Here is a 17,768-nt window from a genome sequence, read left to right as displayed (position 1 = left end):
CTTTATTATTTTCCCAATTACCCAATAAATATACATTCAAAATAATATTTCCAAATAAAAGTACAGTCAACGATGATATCAAGAATAACACCAATCACAAAAATATATATACAGCCATAATCCATGATATCTTACATCGCCAATGACAGCAATTTCAAAGGCGGCGACGAAATGCACGATAAAAAAAAGAAACAGCGTTAAAAAAATCAAAAAATCAGTATCAATGGTCACAGCTCATGAAGACCTTAATAAGGACGGAAATTCAACAGAATCATAACATCCAGCAAACCAGAAAAGAGAATACCGTTGCAACAGTTCGCGTAGTTTTATCTGACGTTGAGCCTGCAGATTGCTTTTTTAGATCCTTCTCAATTCTATGGGGGCACGAGGTATCATGAGCAGCAGCACTGAGAAAGTGACGCATACTCGCGAAACCACAAGCCAAACATCACCAGGAGGTGCTAAAAGATTTCAGAACTCAAGCTTACCACACCATCAACAGTCTGTGCCAGAGATGATCCGGCAGCAGAATAGAATAGAAAGAAACAGAACTAAAAACGATAAAAACAGCCGATAGTTTCAATAAAGATCCACAGAATGCTTTCTCGGTACCTTCTCATTCTTCAGAAACATATGGCTTCTTCGAGTAAGAGCCGTGGCGGAACGATAGATTCTGACCGGGACTAGGAGCAACAACACCGAATACCAACCTCTTTCTGCAGTCCTAAATCAGACAATTGCGTCAGCTACGAACACTGAAATAATCAAATTCGATTTGCAGAATCGTGGATAAATGTAGATACCTCAATCAAAGATTATACGCTAGCCCTTTCCAATATAGCGCAAGAACTTAAGCCTGATTCTAAGTTTGGGCAACCTAAAAGTCCAGTGTTAACTCTGATTCTGCCAAAAAGACCAAATGCATAAACATATATAAAGAAAATGATTAAAATCAAAATTCTCACGTTAAAGCAATCAACAGGAACCACCGCTGTATTGTAGCTCTTAAACCAGCGTTTTTGAATCCGATCACCCAAGATATGATTTTGAGGCGCAAATGAATGGAGCGTCATGTCTTGCCTAAATCAAAATCGGTCCTGGTTCAGCTTCTTGCTGGCTAGTCTTCGTATCCACTCAGGTTCCTCACGAATTCGTGCCTCTTCACGTTTAACTTCGGAAAGGAAGCGTTCAGCCTTAGCCTCGATCCAAATCTCATGAAGAGCCTGATTGACAGCGTCAATTAGGATACAGTAGCGAGCTGGCTGCGCTTTCTTCTTTAATATCTTTCTGCTCATAAGATGAATCCTTCTTTTCTTATATATCCAGATACCCCGAACCTTATGTCTTTGCTGGACCTCGGCTGCGGCCTTACGCTTCTGATAAACGTTGAGACATTTTTGAGCCTCATAAGCCATCTCGTCCGTAGGCCCGATCGACGAAGGCATCGTGCAGTCGAAAAGGATTTGTGCGGCATCAGGCTCAAGATTGGGCCCAGGCACCGACTTAGAAAGGAAGTCTCCGAACAACGTATCCCCTGCGTTCGTGCAAAGGAATTGGAAAAACCCATTCTGCCGTCATGTTTGTGGAAAAGTCAATCGTAATCACACCCATGACATCAGAGTCGTTAGCCACGTAGTGTTGCGTCTCCAGCTCCCCAAAAGTCTGCTGATACACATTCGCTTCCTTCAGGCTCAAAAAGTTCAGTGATGGTACCATCGAAGAATCAGCAAGTAATTTCTTCTAAACAATGATTAAAAGGTACTGTTGCGACATCAGCCAGTAGATAGACGGTGCTGTAACTCCAGAAGCACGGTCGGAATTGCTTCCTGGTGAACCGCGCCGTGGTTCGCCGCCACACTGGCACAGCTGCCGAAATTCTCTGAGACTGAACAGATATGAAAGTCTTTTCCTGATTGAGTAAAATAGGAGACAAGGGCCTTAAAATTGTTCTCTTCAAAAGTGATAGAGAGAGATTTTTGCTCGGGATCGAAGGCATGGGTCGGTTTAATAAAACCAGACTCAAAATCTTCTCGTCCGCATAACAAGTTGCTCTAGCGTTTTATGGTTGATATTGCAACCATCAAATTACAAAGGTAGGCGATGTACGTTCAATTAGGTTTCCACAACTTGCTGGCCAACTCGATCTCTTCTTCATCCGACGATGAATCGTGAATCTCCATTGATTTCCGAGCTTCATGACCCCGTTTATTCATCGGCAAATTTTCTGTCTGCTACTCGCTATTAGTTACAAATCTAAAATGAAATAATCGATGTGACTTGCTTGTCATGGCCTAAAATCTACCAGGGGGTAGAGCTGAGGTGGTGGAGTCATTGGCGGCAAGGTTGGCGGCATTTATGCGTGCATAGCCGTAGCATCAAAAGTACTGCTTCCGTCGCGGTCATTGTTCAAAGCTCTGCGGAAAATGCGAAGCGTCGCAAAGCAGCCCACGCTTTACAAGAGGAGAGCTGGTTGGGAATCTACCAATAGCTGAAGCTGCTGAAAATCCCGAAACTCCTGTTTAATAGGCTCTGCTGCGAGCATGTTGCAGTGGACGAATCCAGATGAGTCGCCCAAGACTTCGTCTCTTTCACCTTGAGAGTGCTGCGGGAATCTACCAATAGCCGCAGCAGTTGGATATCCCGAAGAGTGCTGACTAAATTGCCCCATCGCCGTCTGAAAGACTTTTTTTCTCTGTTCCGGAAAAGGCTGATTGTCAACCGGGTTGAATGCATTATTCGAAAGAGCAGAATTAATGCAACTATCGATCTGCGTGTCCGGTTGACTTTCAATTGCTGCCGCTGGCTCGCTGTAGGCGAATCTCTCACAATGCCGCAATAAAGAGATTTGCATTGCCAAGTCTTCATCTGCTTCCCAGAACGGGAGGAGCTTACTAATCCAGATAGTCATGAATGGCCATATCAACATTCTCGTGAATAAACGACGCCATAAGCCACGAATAGTGCTGAATGTTTCATGATATCGCGCATAGTCCTCAGACATGTCGGAAATGGGACCTAAGTCGCCGGGATAACTCGTTGAGTGTGCGGATTCATACTGGACCTCTACTTTCTTGCTCCACTGTTCAGGAGAAAAAGTATTGACAAGTCGTAAAAGGAGGTCTCCAAGTCGGCGATTGCAGTACACTATAATTGACTCAGTTGCATACAAGATTGTTGCAGTCAAGCCGTCAGATCTGGGATGGTTCTGCATTTGCTGATCTGTATCAAGTCCAAAATTGGCCTCAGGATGGACCGGACCAATAGTTTCAAATTCTTGCAAGACCTCAGCTGGCTCGTCCTTTAGAAACCCAATAACGTAATTGTTTCCAAAGGACACAGACTTGGATGCGCGCATGGATCCTTTGCTCACCAGGATGCTCTTTAGAAAAGCGGATGCGCACCCAGCTTTATCGACAACATCAGTTTGGTCAGACGGGTTGACAGCAGGTTGAACAGACGTGCCGATGACTGGTTGAACAGACGAGTCCCAATTAGGTCGCTTCCAGCGAATCCATAAGCGACTAGAACAGCTGATAGAGCCAAAGACTGACGCTTTTAAAGATACTAGAATGAAAATTAGAGCTTCCGCTGGGGCGCAGTCAACGCGTTCTTTTTTTGGCCGCTGATGACGGTCGATCTCATGCGGAGATCTGCTTTGGCGCCGGTAGAAATTAAAAGGCCTACGGTCCCCGCGTAGAGTTGCAAACAAAGCCCAACGGTATCCTGCTGAAGCCGTACAGATCAGCAGCAATGACACAAACATGAGCATCCATGAACGCTGCCGAGGCGGAGACAAAAGTATCTCCACCATGGCATGAGCTAGCTGAGGGCGGAGCTCCACGAATTCTAGCCAAGCCTTGACATCGGTCGCAACAAGAGGGTCTGGGATTTCAGAAGCTTGAAGGCTAAAGAAGACCATGAGCGCTGAAGAGGATTAAATGTGGTTGTGTGCTGAGGAGGGAGAAAGTAGAATTGGGCAACTGCTGCTGCTGCTGTTGGAATAGAAGCGTCAATTGGCTAAACTCTAATTTGGTCAACATGGCGTTGCCGAGACAACCAGCACATAAATCGAATTTCAGCGCGCGTCCGCCCGTTGTTTAACGCGTCAGCGGAACACGAGCAGTAAATTAAAGAGTGATTTCAGATCGGATCTCCTTATTTTTCGTGGACAAACCATGCCCGTGTCCGCACGATGCGCCAGACACTCGGAAGCAGCGGTCAGGGCTCATTCGCGACCGTGCTCAGGAACCGTTCCTGGCAGCTGTCAAAGCGGCGCGGCTTACTTAGACTAGATGACTTCACGTGATATCGGTGTACCACTTTAGTACTACGCTCTCTGTAGTTATTGAATACAAATTGGTTAATAGCACGTTGGCTTGCTCTTAATTTATACACAATCTAACCGAACGAGACGATAAAGTCGAAGCAACCCAGAAATACAAATCTAAGACCATTCTCTCCTCACCTCTCGTGCAAAGTCTATCACACGACCAGTTTTACTATCCATAACAAACAAATCAAATCAAATCAACATAACGAATAACAAAACATTCCACAATAATAGGACCCATTCTCATGATCAATAGCGTCATTCAACAAACTTTTTGTTTCTTACATGACAATGTTCTTCGCCAGGCTCGCCTTGTACTGCAGAATAGAACCATCCCATCTTGTAGTGGTCTTGTTCTGGCAGACGTAAATATCCTTAGCAATCTTGTCCAACAATCTGAAATCGTGAGATACTACAACAACGCCACCCTCAAACACGTTGATAGCATCAGCAAGAGAATCAATAGTGGGGATGTCCAGTCCGTTAGTAGGCTCATCAAGCAAGAGTACATTAGGCTGCTCAATCGCAAGCAGAGCAAACACAACTCGCGAACGCTGTCCCTCAGACAGTGTGGCCATAGTGGCAGTCTGACCCTCGCCTGTGAGACCAAAGCGGCCAAGCTGCTGACGCCAGTACTGGTAGTCCTGTGAGATGGACGAGTACTTGTCGCGAACGAAGTCGAGCGAGCTCTTGGTCAGATCAAGCTGGTCGGTCGAGTGCTGCGAATAAACACCTAGCTTGAGATGGGTGTGACGCGACACGCGTCCGCCGGTGGGCGAAAGCTCGCCGGTCATAATCTTCAGCAGAGTAGACTTTCCAACGCCGTTAGGACCGACTAGCGCAATACGCGAGTCCATGTCGACACCAAAGTCAAGATGCTCGTACAGATTGTCCTCGGCATTGCCAGAGTAAGAGAAGGTTACATCGTCGAATGACAAGACCGGAGGGGGAAGCTTCTCAACATCTGCAAAACGGAAAGAAAATACCTTGTCAGGAACAACCTTCTCGATAAAGCCATCAGCCTCCATCTTGTCGAGAATTTTCTGACGCGATTTGGCTTGACGAACCAAGTTCGCATAGGTACCAGCTGACGCAATGAACTTCTTGATATGCGCAATTTCTTCCTGCTGCTTGTTATATGCCTTCATCTGGTTGGTCTCCAATTCGGCACGGGTCTTGACATATGAATCGTAGTTACCACCGAAAATTGTAAGCTTCTTCAATCTCATATCAATCATGTTGGTGCATACACCGTTCAAGAAATCCTGCGAGTGCGATACGAGCACGAGGATTCGGTCGAATCGCTTGAGATACTCCTCAAGCCATACACAAGCCTCGAGATCCAAATGAGCAGTAGGGTCATCGAGCAGGAGCAAGCTGGGCTTGACGAACAAAGCCTTGGCAAGAGCTACACGCATACGCCAGCCACCAGACATGTCCTTGGTCTTCTTCTTGATTGTAATATTGGTGAAGCCAAGACCGCGTAGAATAAGTGACGCCCGAACCTCGAAGGTGGAAGGATCCATACTCTCAATACGCTCGTACAGTTCCTCGAGAACCATCGACTCAGGACCATCACGGTCAAGGATCTCCTCAGCCATATCCTCGAGACGCTTGAGCTCAATCTCGGCTTCACGAACAACATACTCAAGTGCAGAGTACTCTGTAGCAGAGGCAGGCTCATTCAGGAGATAGATATCAATCTGCTCAGGGATTGGGTATTCTCTGGCAGCTATGGCACGGAGAAAGGTCGACTTTCCACAACCGTTCTCGCCGAGAAGACCATATCTACGGCCGTAGTTAAGCTCGAGAGTAGAATCTTGAATCAAAACCTTTCCGTGGTAGAGGAGTGAGGCAGATGTGATCTGTTAGCTTTGGTTAGTATATTACAGCAATACGAAGTACCGCCAATTTTTTCCACTAACCTTAATATCGCGACTGGTCGCCATACTGGCAAGTACACCAGTAGTAACTCGGTCAGACAGGCCATGCTTGTCGACCTGCATCGTCATCTTTGCGATAGCCTCAGCAGCAGCATCTGCGGCATCTCCGTTGACAGACGATGCAGTCGAATTGTCCTTCGACTTCTTCTCAGCACGCTTAGCGTCGCGCTTTGCCTTGGAAGCTGAAACCATTTTCTTTTTGATATAGTAAGTAGTGAAAGAGGAGAGGTAGGATTTTAGTGGCGATCAAGCAATAAATCCAAAGTGATACGCCTGCGTAGTGATTGCACGGGCGGGCTCTAAATAACACAGATAAGATATAAAGAAGTATATATGTTGTAATATATACAGAAAAACTGAATTATACCAAGATAAGGAAACAAATACAAAATTGCTCCTTGTTGGCTTTAGAAAGTGACACTCTGAGCTTTCTTTGAAAAAAATTGAAGCCGCGAAGAGGGTCTGTGCGTGGGTTAGGCGATACCAATTCATTGTAATTATGAGGGGTTTGTAATTTTGGTACATATCTGAAGAATAGATTAAATTCTGTCGCGGTATCTAGTATATTCCGTCACTCATACATTTAGACAAAGAATTTGTATTCTAACAAACTTGCCAAAAAATATAAAAATAAACAATATTCGAAAGGCAGGTGGAGACGACGTCAGCCATTCGTTGTTTTCTTACTCTGGATGCTCGCCTCACGCCTGACTTTGGTTAAAAAGAGTTTTGCGCAGTCGCTATCCTACCCCGAGGGTGGTACCCCGACCATATCGATGAGGAAGAGAAAGCTTCATGATATCGCAGCAGTATTGTTGCGACAAGAGAAAGCAGAATCGAGTACTCGAATTCTCAGTCCTGGAAAAGAAGAATAACGGCTCTACTGACACTTTCTTGGAAATACGAAGGACTCAATCACGTGCCTTATAATTAGCTCGCAGCAATGGCAATTATATTATTGCTTGATTTTTATTTGAACATATAATAATAACGTAGGCTTTACTTTCCAGCATTGAATGCCCCTTGTACAAAGCAGAACAAGTCACATATATCATTCTACTTAGTTTCAATCTGTAGCTATACTTATGAACTGTATATTCATTTCTCTTCAACCCAGCATTCAGTCGTCCAAAATTGGTCCTACATTTTTGCGAACTAATATTAAAAGAAAGATATCCCAAATATATTTACGAAAATAATCAATTAATCAACATAAGTGGGTTGTGGCTGCAATAGAGTCAGTCTAACCTTCATTACAAAACTATCGTTCAATATCCATGTGCCACCAGTAATAACATCTTCAAACAGATAAAAAAAACCAATCATATTATATCTTAAACAAGCTAAAGTTCTTAAACAAGCCGGAAATAAAAAAAATTGTAATTCGCCAACAGTCTAATCTAAACTCAGCTGACATGCGACCATTAGTCATCCTCCTTATCCTCCTTATCCTCCTCGTCATCCTTCCATTCGAGGTCAGGACGGGGTTTGAAATCCAGATTGAGACCCTTGGCCTTGGATTCGGCTTTACGCTGAGCCACTGGCCACTTCTTCTCATACGCCTCCCAGGTGTCGAAAGTCAAGTCATGCACCATAGCCTTTCTGGCGCTGACTCTGATGTTGAGACTGTCGCCGTTCCTATTTCCGGCGGTCGACATCGGCTCGTTAGGATCCTGGTTTGCCTTATTATCAGAGTCCTTCTTTCCGCCCACTCGCCAGGCCGAAAACGGAGGCGGAGTCAAATTGTAGCCAAATAACTCGCCAAGTTGAGTGTGTTCAGCGATCTCAATATCCACCGGGTGATTCAAACCGAGGTAGGACATATGCAACAGCATTCTCTGCGCACCACGCTTAGTGATAGCGTATCCCATGGTACAAGTGGGCTTCCACGTCGGCGTAATAGAGCGCTTGCCAGCAATCTCATCTTCCTGAAGTCCGACCTGCGCCAACAGACGGACAAAGTCACTTTTAATCATGTCGACAGGAGGTACAGTGTCGTCTTCGTAAACGTGTGCAATATCTGGTCGATGAGGATTGATACCATCAATACACTGGCCAACGAAGAGCATATCCCAGTCAAGCGCGTAGGGAGCGGTACGGATCTCGTGGTCGGTGTATGGCGTCAGGCGGAGCGGGTTATTACGGAGTTGCTTGGAAAAGCGCTCCATGACTGTCTTGATATTGACGTCAAAGTCAATCTGCGTAAAAAAACATTAGCCTGAGATCCTCTTCTCATATTAGAAATGGTTACATACATCATCCTCAAGAATTAGAAGCGTGTCGTAGTCTGCCTCAAGCATGTGTCTCCAGGCGTTGGCATGAGCTCTCCAGCAACCAAGCACACTGCCACCGATAATATCGGGAGTATTGTCAGGTTTGGCTTCCTTATCGATAGTAAATCCGTCTACTCCGGGAATGAGATTCAATTTAATCCCAGCCCACGATGCGAGCAGGCTCATAGAGTCCTGGCGGTCAGAGCGCCGCGGCATGCTGAGGTAGACAATCTCTCCAAAACCGAGGGTAGCATTGTGAGTGTCTTGACTAGGATCAGACGAGATGAGTGCTGTGCCAGAACGAATACTTGACAACGGGCGGACGTGGTCGATGGTAAAAGAGAGTAGGATGATGGCGAGTAGGCTGACGATGACAATACGCACCGCAGCCGGCGACACTTTCGACATAATTTTCATATTCATTGCAAGACAAGAAGCCAATAGAACAGCTAGAACACTTATCTAAATATTAATTAGAATTGTTATTTCTGGTTGTCTATAAATTGCAAATAATCGGTGAATTGAGCCAACATACACCAACTGCATGCGAAACTTTATCGTACGCTTTAATCGCCACGCGCGAACTTGATTGCCGGCGAGGCTGTCGGCGAAGCGCGCCAATTTTTTCAGCCGCTTTCAGCCGTTCACGGCTCTTGCGCTGAGGCATCTTTTACATATTATTTGATAGTTGCTGATTCATGACTCCTGACTTTACGCATATCTAATAGTACAGATCACCAATGTCGCCAGCCCATCTCAATAGTGCCGCATTTCCGAGTCCCATGCCCATTTCCGCGTTCATATCCTGTAAATGCGCCCCGCCGCCAGATCCTTGTTGCAACGGCTGAGCCGCCGCAGTTCCAAGTGCCGAAGCTTTCTCCGGTCCGCGACCGCCCATCGCAGACGCTGTTGATCCGCTTAGAGACAGTGGAGGTGTGCCGCTAATAGAGCCTACAGTGTTGCCGAGTACCGGCCACATACCCATCGCCGACAGCATCGCGCTGGTGCTCGTATTAGGCGACATCGATGCCATCGCACTCGGCTGTGTAGTGGTAATGCCTGCCCATAGTGACACGCCCTGCTGTTGCTGCTGTGTCTGCATTTGCGGAGGCTGCTGTTGATGTTGATGCGGCATCTGCTGCTGAAATGCTTGTGAATGTGGCCGCTGGTGCCGATAGAAACCTGTCTGTTTCGAATCGCTTTCAGCATACTGAAAAGGCTGCTGCAGCTGCTGAAATTGCGCACCGCTTATACTACCCTCAGTGCCAGTTGCCGCTGCACTTGTTGCACCACCATAAGCCATGCTCAGCCCTCCGATTCCGATTCCAGACAAGCCATTAATTGGCAAACCCAGCGACAGCGGATCAAATTGCGCAGTATATCCTGCCGTCGAGTTATCCTGTACAGCAGAATCCGCCCCAGCCTGCTGCTGCGCGCCTTGCTGTAAAATATCCCAGAGCTCGCCTTGCACAGGGTCAAGCAGCGACTTGTTCACTGCCGCCGCCACTGCCGACCGGCGAACCGATTTCGTATTGTGCGTCGATGATGACGACGCTGGCGCGATTGGTGTGGCGGAAGCTGTAGCTGTGGTAGTAGACAAAGACGACGCGTTCGTTGATGCTGCTGGGCTTGAAAGCTGTGCAGTTACAGCCGCTGGTGGACCTACTGTAGACGAAGAAAATGCCAATTCTGATGTCGTAGTCATTGAAGCCGCCGCAGTCGTTGCCGCAGACGCGGGGACCTGTATTATCGATGACAGATTCATATCAAACCTCATCGGCGCCGAGGTCTGAGTAGGTACATCGTTAGACACAGATGTCTGCGACAGACTACCAAAAAAAGTATTTGTATATGTCGACGAAGGGCTCGTTATATGCGACGGAGTGGCTGACGGGGCAGACGCTGCCGGCGACGCATAGCCACTGTCTTTTGTGACTGACGCAGCAGGACTAGCAACACTGGCCGGAGTTTTGCTATCCGGGGATAAGAAATCCCCTGACTCAATAGCCGAGTTTAGGAACGTCTCAAAAGAGTCTCTGAAATGCTTAGATGCAGGCCAGCGTTCGGCTATAATATATAAAACAGTCGAGCACGCGCGAATATCAGCCAGAAATTGCGTATCGAGAATCGACGGGTCTTTAGTGTAGCAGTAGATCAGCGTGATACCAGCCATATATGTAGCCTGCAAAGCAATAAATGAATAAGATACAGTGCGTAAATACTGATGCAATCTCTTGTAAATCTGGCAAATATGGCCGGATGACCGAAGACATAATTTGAACTCCTGTGAATCAGAGCCTAGCATTGGCAACTTTGGTACAAAGAGCAGTCGCATATTTCCATGGTAATTCAACATATAATACTCTTCTGACATATAAAGCCTTGGCGTCGGAGTGGAACTTAATGGAGAAACCATCTTGCATTCAAGAATCTGTTTACCCCATGTATCTAGTTCACGGCGCAGGTCTCGAAATTTTTCGTCGAAGGGAAGTTCCTGCTTATCGACTCGGTAAATTTTCTCTTGAATATGAGATGCAATACGCTTGATCTGCATGATGAAAATAGAACTTGTCATGCTCGTCGCATCTGTGAGATTGCTCTTTGCGATTGCGGCCTCTAGTTCAGCTGTGTCGCGAATTGACTCGTCAACGTTAGCCGGCAACTATTTTTTTACTAAATTAGCTACCTATGATTTCAGGAAAATCAAAACAGTAACAAAAGGAAACAAACCTCAACATCGATATCACGATCAGCAATACAAAATGGCCGACCAAGCGTCACACTAACACTCCTCTCCAACACATACAACGACCAAAAAATTTTCTTCTTTCGCTGATCTTCAAGCGCCGACATTGGCGACGAAAGTTTTCTGTGAAATCCAGCTTCAACACATAGACGCATGATGAATCCAGTTAAATGCCAAATTCCAGGACCAGATGGTGACCGCAGTTGGAAAACAACTACCAGAAGTAGTTTTTCAATGACTTCAACTAATGGAGAATCAGAGAGTAGATCAAGGTAGCGCATTGCAACATAATAATGCGTCTATCAATATTTGTTACTTGTTGCTCCAGTAAACACACGAACCAAAATAAATAAAACGTACCTCTGGTGGAATATAAGTGTATGTCCCTGTCAACTGCAGATACCCTGCTCCAATAGCGTACACCATATGCAGCTTGAACCAAATCGACTGAATCTCCTTCTCGCATTCTGGTCCCTGCACTTCAGCCTTCGGCTGAGAAGTCGCAGAATACTCCCCTGAATTGGATGAACTCGACGAATGCGCTGGCGATAATGTAGCAGTATCAAAGCTCTTTTCTTGATTGGAGACCCTCTCATCTGAGTGGTGATGTGAGGATTGCTGCTGCTGCTGCTGATGTCGATTAGGATTTGGTATTTGATTGCCCACAAATGGCATACCGTGCATCGCAGCTGCCGCAATAAATGCGGATTTCTTAGCTGTAATGCGCGCCAATGATCGCGCGATCTCCTCGCGACGGCTATTCCAATCTAATATATCACCCTTGTAGATGAAAGGATACCGGTGATGAATGCCATTCAAGTAGGCAGTGACGAGACGATCAGCCATGTCAGCCTGCGGAATCGACGAAAGAAAGTTCTGCTCGAGCTGTGACTCAGTCGGGCCGGTAGGCTGTAGCTGTGCTGGTGTGAAGTGCATTCGTGGAGAAAGTTTAGGAGTACCGTTAGATTGCGGATTAGATGACTGTTGCAACTTTTGCGATTGCTGGGAAGACGGATGCTGCAATATTCGCTGTTGATCGTCTGTTGTAACGATAGGCGGAAGGGGCAAAGTTGGTGTCTCAATCGGAGCCGGGGCATAATTATTAGGCGGAAACGACTGACTCAAAGGTGGCAATTGCGGTAGATTTGTTTGCATTTGAATACTCTTAGGCAATGAGCGGCCAAAAATAGCGGCCTGTACTAGCTTCGTAAGAGGGAATCCAGACGCAGAACCGAGATAATAGTTTGATGACGGCGGGTTTGCCATAGTCATGCCGATGAGTTCACGCGAAGCGGGCTGATCTCCGCCAACTGAAGTTGTCTTGACAAAGCTGACAGGCGGAAACTGCTGTTGTTGCTGTTGTTGCTGTTGTTGCTGTTGCTGAGCTGCTGCTGGTGGCGTATTGTCTCTCCCTGAAAGATCGTGCAAGGACGGAAGAGCATTCTCCGCACCTACACCGTCAGATGAAACTACCCCATCTCTACCAGCATTTGCAGCTCTGAGCGCACTCTCCAATTTCTGCACATGCATCTCAAGCGAATGCACGTATGAAGCCGGATACGCCTGCTCTTTGGAGACACACTCAGCGCCTGCTTTGCGGCAATTCGAACACTTCGGAAACGCATTATCGCAACGCTGCTTGCGAGTCTTGCACCGATTGCATGCTGCAATTGATCGCAATCTTTTCGCCGCTGGCTCTGAGTTTGTTGCTGGGCTTGAGGACCGACGTTGCAGGTCACTATGTGGCTCTTTCTGCTGCTGCTGCGGTAAGTCTAGTGAAGCGTGCTCTTGCTTCATGACTGTATTTTTGCAGAGGTCACGAGACTTGAAAACCACGCAATTACACTGGTGATCCTCGTACAAAAAGAAGGTAATGAGAATACCGTGAAGAATCCTAAAGTCACGAAAATAATGATCTGAAATGCGATTACTAGACAAATTATGAGAAGCGCAAACTAGTGACTCGTGGTTCTGCGGCTCACAGCCCAAATGGCGCGCTATGAGAACTTAATTGCGTCTTATCGCTCTCCACTTAGATAAGCTATGTGCGGAAACTAGTTTACATGAATCATGCTACTCAGTGAACAAAATTTACAGTATACATTACTACGTAAGAAGCTCGTCATATAGCCTCAGGGGGAAATGACTGCTCACTAGTCAGATTCTTCAGCTGTCTTCTTTCAGCCGCGGGCTGGTGTCTGGAGCGATGAGATGTGCGCGGGGGCCACTCTTCGCGGCACCCAACGCGGGCTTTCCGACACGACTCGTCTTTGTTCACTCAGTGCTGAACATGTACACCGAGCTTTGAAAGAAACATATGTATATCAGTGTAACTTCTATTTTGAATGAAATACGCCAATCCGGCTCTAAAACACGCAAAAACTACACACACATATATATATACATTATAAAAAAAATAGACCACACCCAATTCCATCTTCATCCCTTATTCGTTACTTTTAACGCCGCTCATCTGCGTTTATCGCGCTTTCTCGCCGTTTTTCGGCGAACCGTTTGAGAAAATCACTGTACGGTGCTGTATAATCGTCGTCTTCGTCGCTGTCTATACTGCTATCAGATTCAGAGCCATGCTTCTTCTTGTTCACAGGCTCTGTCTGACGTTGACCTGAGACTGATCGGTTACTTTTTGCTGCAGTCCGTGGATCGATGCCAAGCGATGGTATTCGTGGTATGCCTGCCTTCACAGTCGATGCCTCATTATCATTATAATCATTGTCACCTTCATCAACTGCGCCATCTTTGACAATAAACCCATCTAAATCATCGTCGCTGTCATCGTTACTAACATCATCACTGTCTTCATCATTATCAGTTTCAGTAGCTTGATCAGCATCGCTTCTCACAGTGACTACCTGCTGCTCACTTTGCTCTGGCGGATTAGCCAAAGCAGCAGGTTGATTTCTCGCTCGATGCGTGTCCGAAGTTAGTAACAGTTCGATATCAGCCAACCTGGCCTCTTTACTCTTCACTGTTCTCTTGCCATCATTCAAAGCACGCTCGACAATCTCAACTTTGTCATCCTGAATTTTGATTACGCGCTGCTCAATACTATCTTTCATCACCAATCTGAAAACATTGACCGGACGCGTTTGACCAAGTCTATAGCATCGATCAATTGCCTGTCTCTCCTGCGCGACGTTCCACCATAAATCACACATGATAATCTGCGACGCGGCAGTCAAGTTTAAACCCGTTGACGAAACAGCAAGAGATGCTAGTAAAACTGTGATTTCGCGATCATCATTTAGTCGTTTAACCGAGTCATCGCGCTCAGAGACTGACATTTTGCCATCAATACGTGCAAACTTTATACCAGCTTCAAACAACAGCGGTTCAATTACGTCAAGAAACGATGTCCACTGAGAGAAAACCACAGTCTTGACGGGCAGCTCGTTTGACGCTGCGTCATTTTGGAGTTTTTGAGTCACAAGAATTTTCATAATAGCCTCCAGTTTACTGCTGCTTTTCTCGTCAATTACAGTATCATTACCGCCAGTTTCCTCCATCGGCGCAATGAGACTGGAAACCGGGTCAGTAAGTCCTTGACGACAAATAGGGCATTTTTGCTGCGCAATGATTACTTCCTGTATGCACTCTTTGCCATATATATGTTTGCAGAGAGTGATACGTGGATTGTGTAGTTTCTCAAAACAGATCGGACACTCCTCATCCGCATCAACAGCAGCCTGCAACAATATCTGTAACGCTATAATATTATCATGCGTTGGCTCTAGAACAGATTTTCCGGCAATATCAGCAGTACCTTTCAACCTCGACCCGCAAAGTTGCTTATGATTGCAAATCTGCCGTAGTCGAAGAAGGGCCTCAAGAAGAAAAATGTAAGTTTTTGAGTTGCTTCCGCTGCCATCTCTATATTCCTGCATCACATGTTGTGCCTCATGCTCCATGGCGTCATATACCTGTCGCTCGCTCTGTGTCCACTCGATTGTATGCAAATACTCATTGAGTGGTGGTAAATTGAGATTGACAATTTTATCCATAGTTTTCAATCGCCGCAGACAAACTTCCATCATCAGCGCCTGAAGTCTGGTCTCGGAATCCGTCATCCGGCGCTGAAATCCACGCGTGATAATAGATTCAAACGTACCCCGTTCCTCAAGGCCGTGCATACGGAAAAACCGGACGAGCGAAAATAAATCGGTAAGTGAGTTCATAATCGGTGTACCCGTCAATGCCCAGCGCGAATAAGCGTCAATTTTAAGCACACCATTTGCAATCTTTGCAGCTGGGTTGCGGATAATATGTGCTTCGTCGAGAATCACACGACGCCAAGGCTGTTCGAATAAACGCATGTTTTTAGGCGTACGCTTGACAAGCTTTAAATTGTTTGGATCATTTACTTGTTCTAGCTCACGATACTCGCTGGTCACACTTCCGTACGAGGCAATGACAACGTCATAATGTGAGAATTCGACGGACGGGTTCTTGTTCGTACCGTAAAACACAAGCACGCGAAGCGGATGGTCGCGGTTAACATGAAACATTGCCTGGCCAGACCAGTTTGACATTAGACCCACCGGTGCCAGAATGAGCGTTGGCATATTTTTGTACCTGGCCGGCGTGGTGTCGCGCTTGATTACGCCTTTCTCGATCGCAACAGACAAATCAGAGCAGACCAGTGAGAGCAGTTGAATTGTTTTGCCGAGTCCCATATCGTCGGCCAGAATACCACCGCTGATGAGCTGTGGATCACCAATTTGATTTGTCATGCGGTTGAAGTACGAACCATCTGATCGAGCAACCCAAAACTGAGTGCTCTTTTGCGGATTTTTATGCAAATGAGGATGCTCATGCTGTAGCAGCCAAGCAAGACCTTGAAGTTGATAATCCAGCATCTTGGTCGAAATGCGTTTCGGTTGCGGCGCGCGTATCAGCTTCTTGAGCGATTCCTCTGTATGACCAAATCGCGCGTTACCCATACCATTTGCCTGACCGTTGGCGTTCGTTTGATTTATCATGAATTCAGCGGGAAGCTCAGGGACAGGAGGATTCTGTGCTGTATTCCCTAGTATGAAATTCGCTGCGCCGCTGACTGCGTCGACAAATGTATTAAATTCATTCGAGAATAGTCCGATGCCGCGATTATTGCTATTCATGCCATTCGATATCGGGCTGGCCAAATTTCCCACAGGAGGCGACGGATTTATATGACGCGTCTGACGAGGCTATAACCTGCAGATTAGTACTAATTCACGCATCTAAAATCTGAGATAAAAGCAAAACATACAACGACAGTGATCCCCGCGCGCATCAACTCTACCGGCATTGAATATTGTTTCCTCGTAGTCGTGAAGCTTTCGACATAAAGCGTCCCTTGCCACGCATCTGGTTGATTAGATATCTGACCCACAAATCTGATGCCACCAGCGTCGTAGATCTTTGCGAGCTTTTGTGCGTCTTCGCGAGGAATGTAACCTAGGGGCGTTTGCGGATATTGGAAATCAACTCGAAAAGCGTTTGAGTCATATTCATTATTTTTCTCTCGTACTAGTAGAACCTAGACAAACGTGTAAAGTTAGCAAGAAATAATCGCCTACAGAAGGACAGTCGGGATATAGACGCACAGTATCGCCGCGCGTGGGTACACGCGTGCCTTTAAAATACCCCATGCCCACAAGTTTAGTCAAAAAAGCACCCGAGAATATACTCGGTCCAACAGCATTCGTAAGATTATGTTGAAATGGCCGCTGCGGTATTATCCTCTGCGGCTGCCTAGGAATATCTCTACGTGGCGATATTGACAGCAATTTGGTGTCGGCATCGTCATCTTCGTCGTCAGAGAGCAGTGAGATGACTTCTGGCGCATTATCTTCAATCAAAATGACCGGATCAAAACGCATTTTTTTGTTAGCGAGGGCAGCATTGACCGCTGGCTCAGCGCTACGCTTAGGTGTCGCGCTCGATACTCGTTGACCCTGCAAAGCGTGACGCGCAGCCGCGAATGAGGAACTATTAGGTGGCGAAACAGTTGAAGGAGTAGGTAACAACGACGCCGACTGAAATTCGATACCAGAGATTGGAGTTGTCGAGCTAGTGGCAGAGGACGAGGCCATAGTTGGTGTTGGTGGCGAGGTCGGCAGCGATGTGGTTGATGGCGATGTGTCTAAGATACTGAGGTCGTAGCGTGTGGCACTTATATCGGCGAGACTATTCATATCTTCTGCCAAACAGCCCAGGTACCTAGTACTGTGCCAACCAGTCAGGTCTATATGGCGAATATGAAGCTCTCTCCTCTCTGCGTGAGCTGTGGGGAAGGATGCCAGAATCTGCAGGCTGCTACCATGACGCGCGATGAGCAGCAGCCAAATATTCACGTGACTTTTTAGTACCAAACCCTACAGTACAAGACACTTATGTTATGGCCAATCATAACTAGAACAGTCACGTGCTGCAGTTTGGACGTTTACGCCATTACTTTCTGTCTCCCGCACTTA

General features: G+C 46.4%; 5 protein-coding genes across 5 annotated transcripts; all 5 read right to left on the bottom strand.

The window, feature by feature from the left end:
• Positions 1-2,224: 2,224 nt before the first annotated feature.
• Positions 2,225-4,333, bottom strand: V2V93DRAFT_223089 (uncharacterized protein). Its single transcript, XM_066907050.1, has one exon. It carries the CDS (start codon positions 3,917-3,919, stop codon positions 2,453-2,455), a length of 1,467 nt encoding a protein of 488 aa, XP_066766128.1. The 5' UTR covers positions 3,920-4,333; the 3' UTR covers positions 2,225-2,452.
• Position 4,334: 1 nt separating this feature from the next.
• Positions 4,335-6,688, bottom strand: V2V93DRAFT_223881 (P-loop containing nucleoside triphosphate hydrolase protein). Its single transcript, XM_066907052.1, has 2 exons — positions 6,256-6,688; positions 4,335-6,195 (listed from the first exon to the last, which is right to left on the bottom strand). Exons 1-2 carry the CDS (start codon positions 6,463-6,465, stop codon positions 4,612-4,614), a joined length of 1,794 nt encoding a protein of 597 aa, XP_066766127.1. The 5' UTR covers positions 6,466-6,688; the 3' UTR covers positions 4,335-4,611.
• A 661-nt stretch (positions 6,689-7,349) lies between these two features.
• Positions 7,350-9,119, bottom strand: V2V93DRAFT_334800 (uncharacterized protein). The gene is made up of 2 exons (XM_066907711.1): positions 8,529-9,119; positions 7,350-8,471 (listed from the first exon to the last, which is right to left on the bottom strand). The coding sequence occupies exons 1-2, from the start codon at positions 8,967-8,969 to the stop codon at positions 7,698-7,700; spliced, it is 1,215 nt and encodes a 404-aa protein (XP_066766126.1). The 5' UTR covers positions 8,970-9,119; the 3' UTR covers positions 7,350-7,697.
• Positions 9,106-12,621, bottom strand: V2V93DRAFT_368824 (fungal-specific transcription factor domain-containing protein). Its single transcript, XM_066909871.1, has 3 exons — positions 11,653-12,621; positions 11,277-11,591; positions 9,106-11,208 (listed from the first exon to the last, which is right to left on the bottom strand). The coding sequence occupies exons 1-3, from the start codon at positions 12,562-12,564 to the stop codon at positions 9,268-9,270; spliced, it is 3,168 nt and encodes a 1,055-aa protein (XP_066766125.1). The 5' UTR covers positions 12,565-12,621; the 3' UTR covers positions 9,106-9,267.
• A 962-nt stretch (positions 12,622-13,583) lies between these two features.
• On the bottom strand, positions 13,584-17,674 carry V2V93DRAFT_385998 (SNF2 family N-terminal domain-containing protein). The gene is made up of 3 exons (XM_066912255.1): positions 16,899-17,674; positions 16,562-16,831; positions 13,584-16,499 (listed from the first exon to the last, which is right to left on the bottom strand). The coding sequence occupies exons 1-3, from the start codon at positions 17,487-17,489 to the stop codon at positions 13,752-13,754; spliced, it is 3,609 nt and encodes a 1,202-aa protein (XP_066766124.1). The 5' UTR covers positions 17,490-17,674; the 3' UTR covers positions 13,584-13,751.
• Between the last annotated feature and the right edge of the window lie 94 nt (positions 17,675-17,768).

This window comes from Kockiozyma suomiensis (genome assembly GCF_038497685.1).
Source record: "Kockiozyma suomiensis strain NRRL Y-17356 unplaced genomic scaffold V2V93scaffold_6, whole genome shotgun sequence".
Classification (NCBI taxonomy): Eukaryota; Fungi; Ascomycota; class Lipomycetes; order Lipomycetales; family Lipomycetaceae; genus Kockiozyma; species Kockiozyma suomiensis.
Note: the sequence above shows the minus strand (reverse complement) of the source record. Positions and strands in the feature narration are given on the sequence as shown.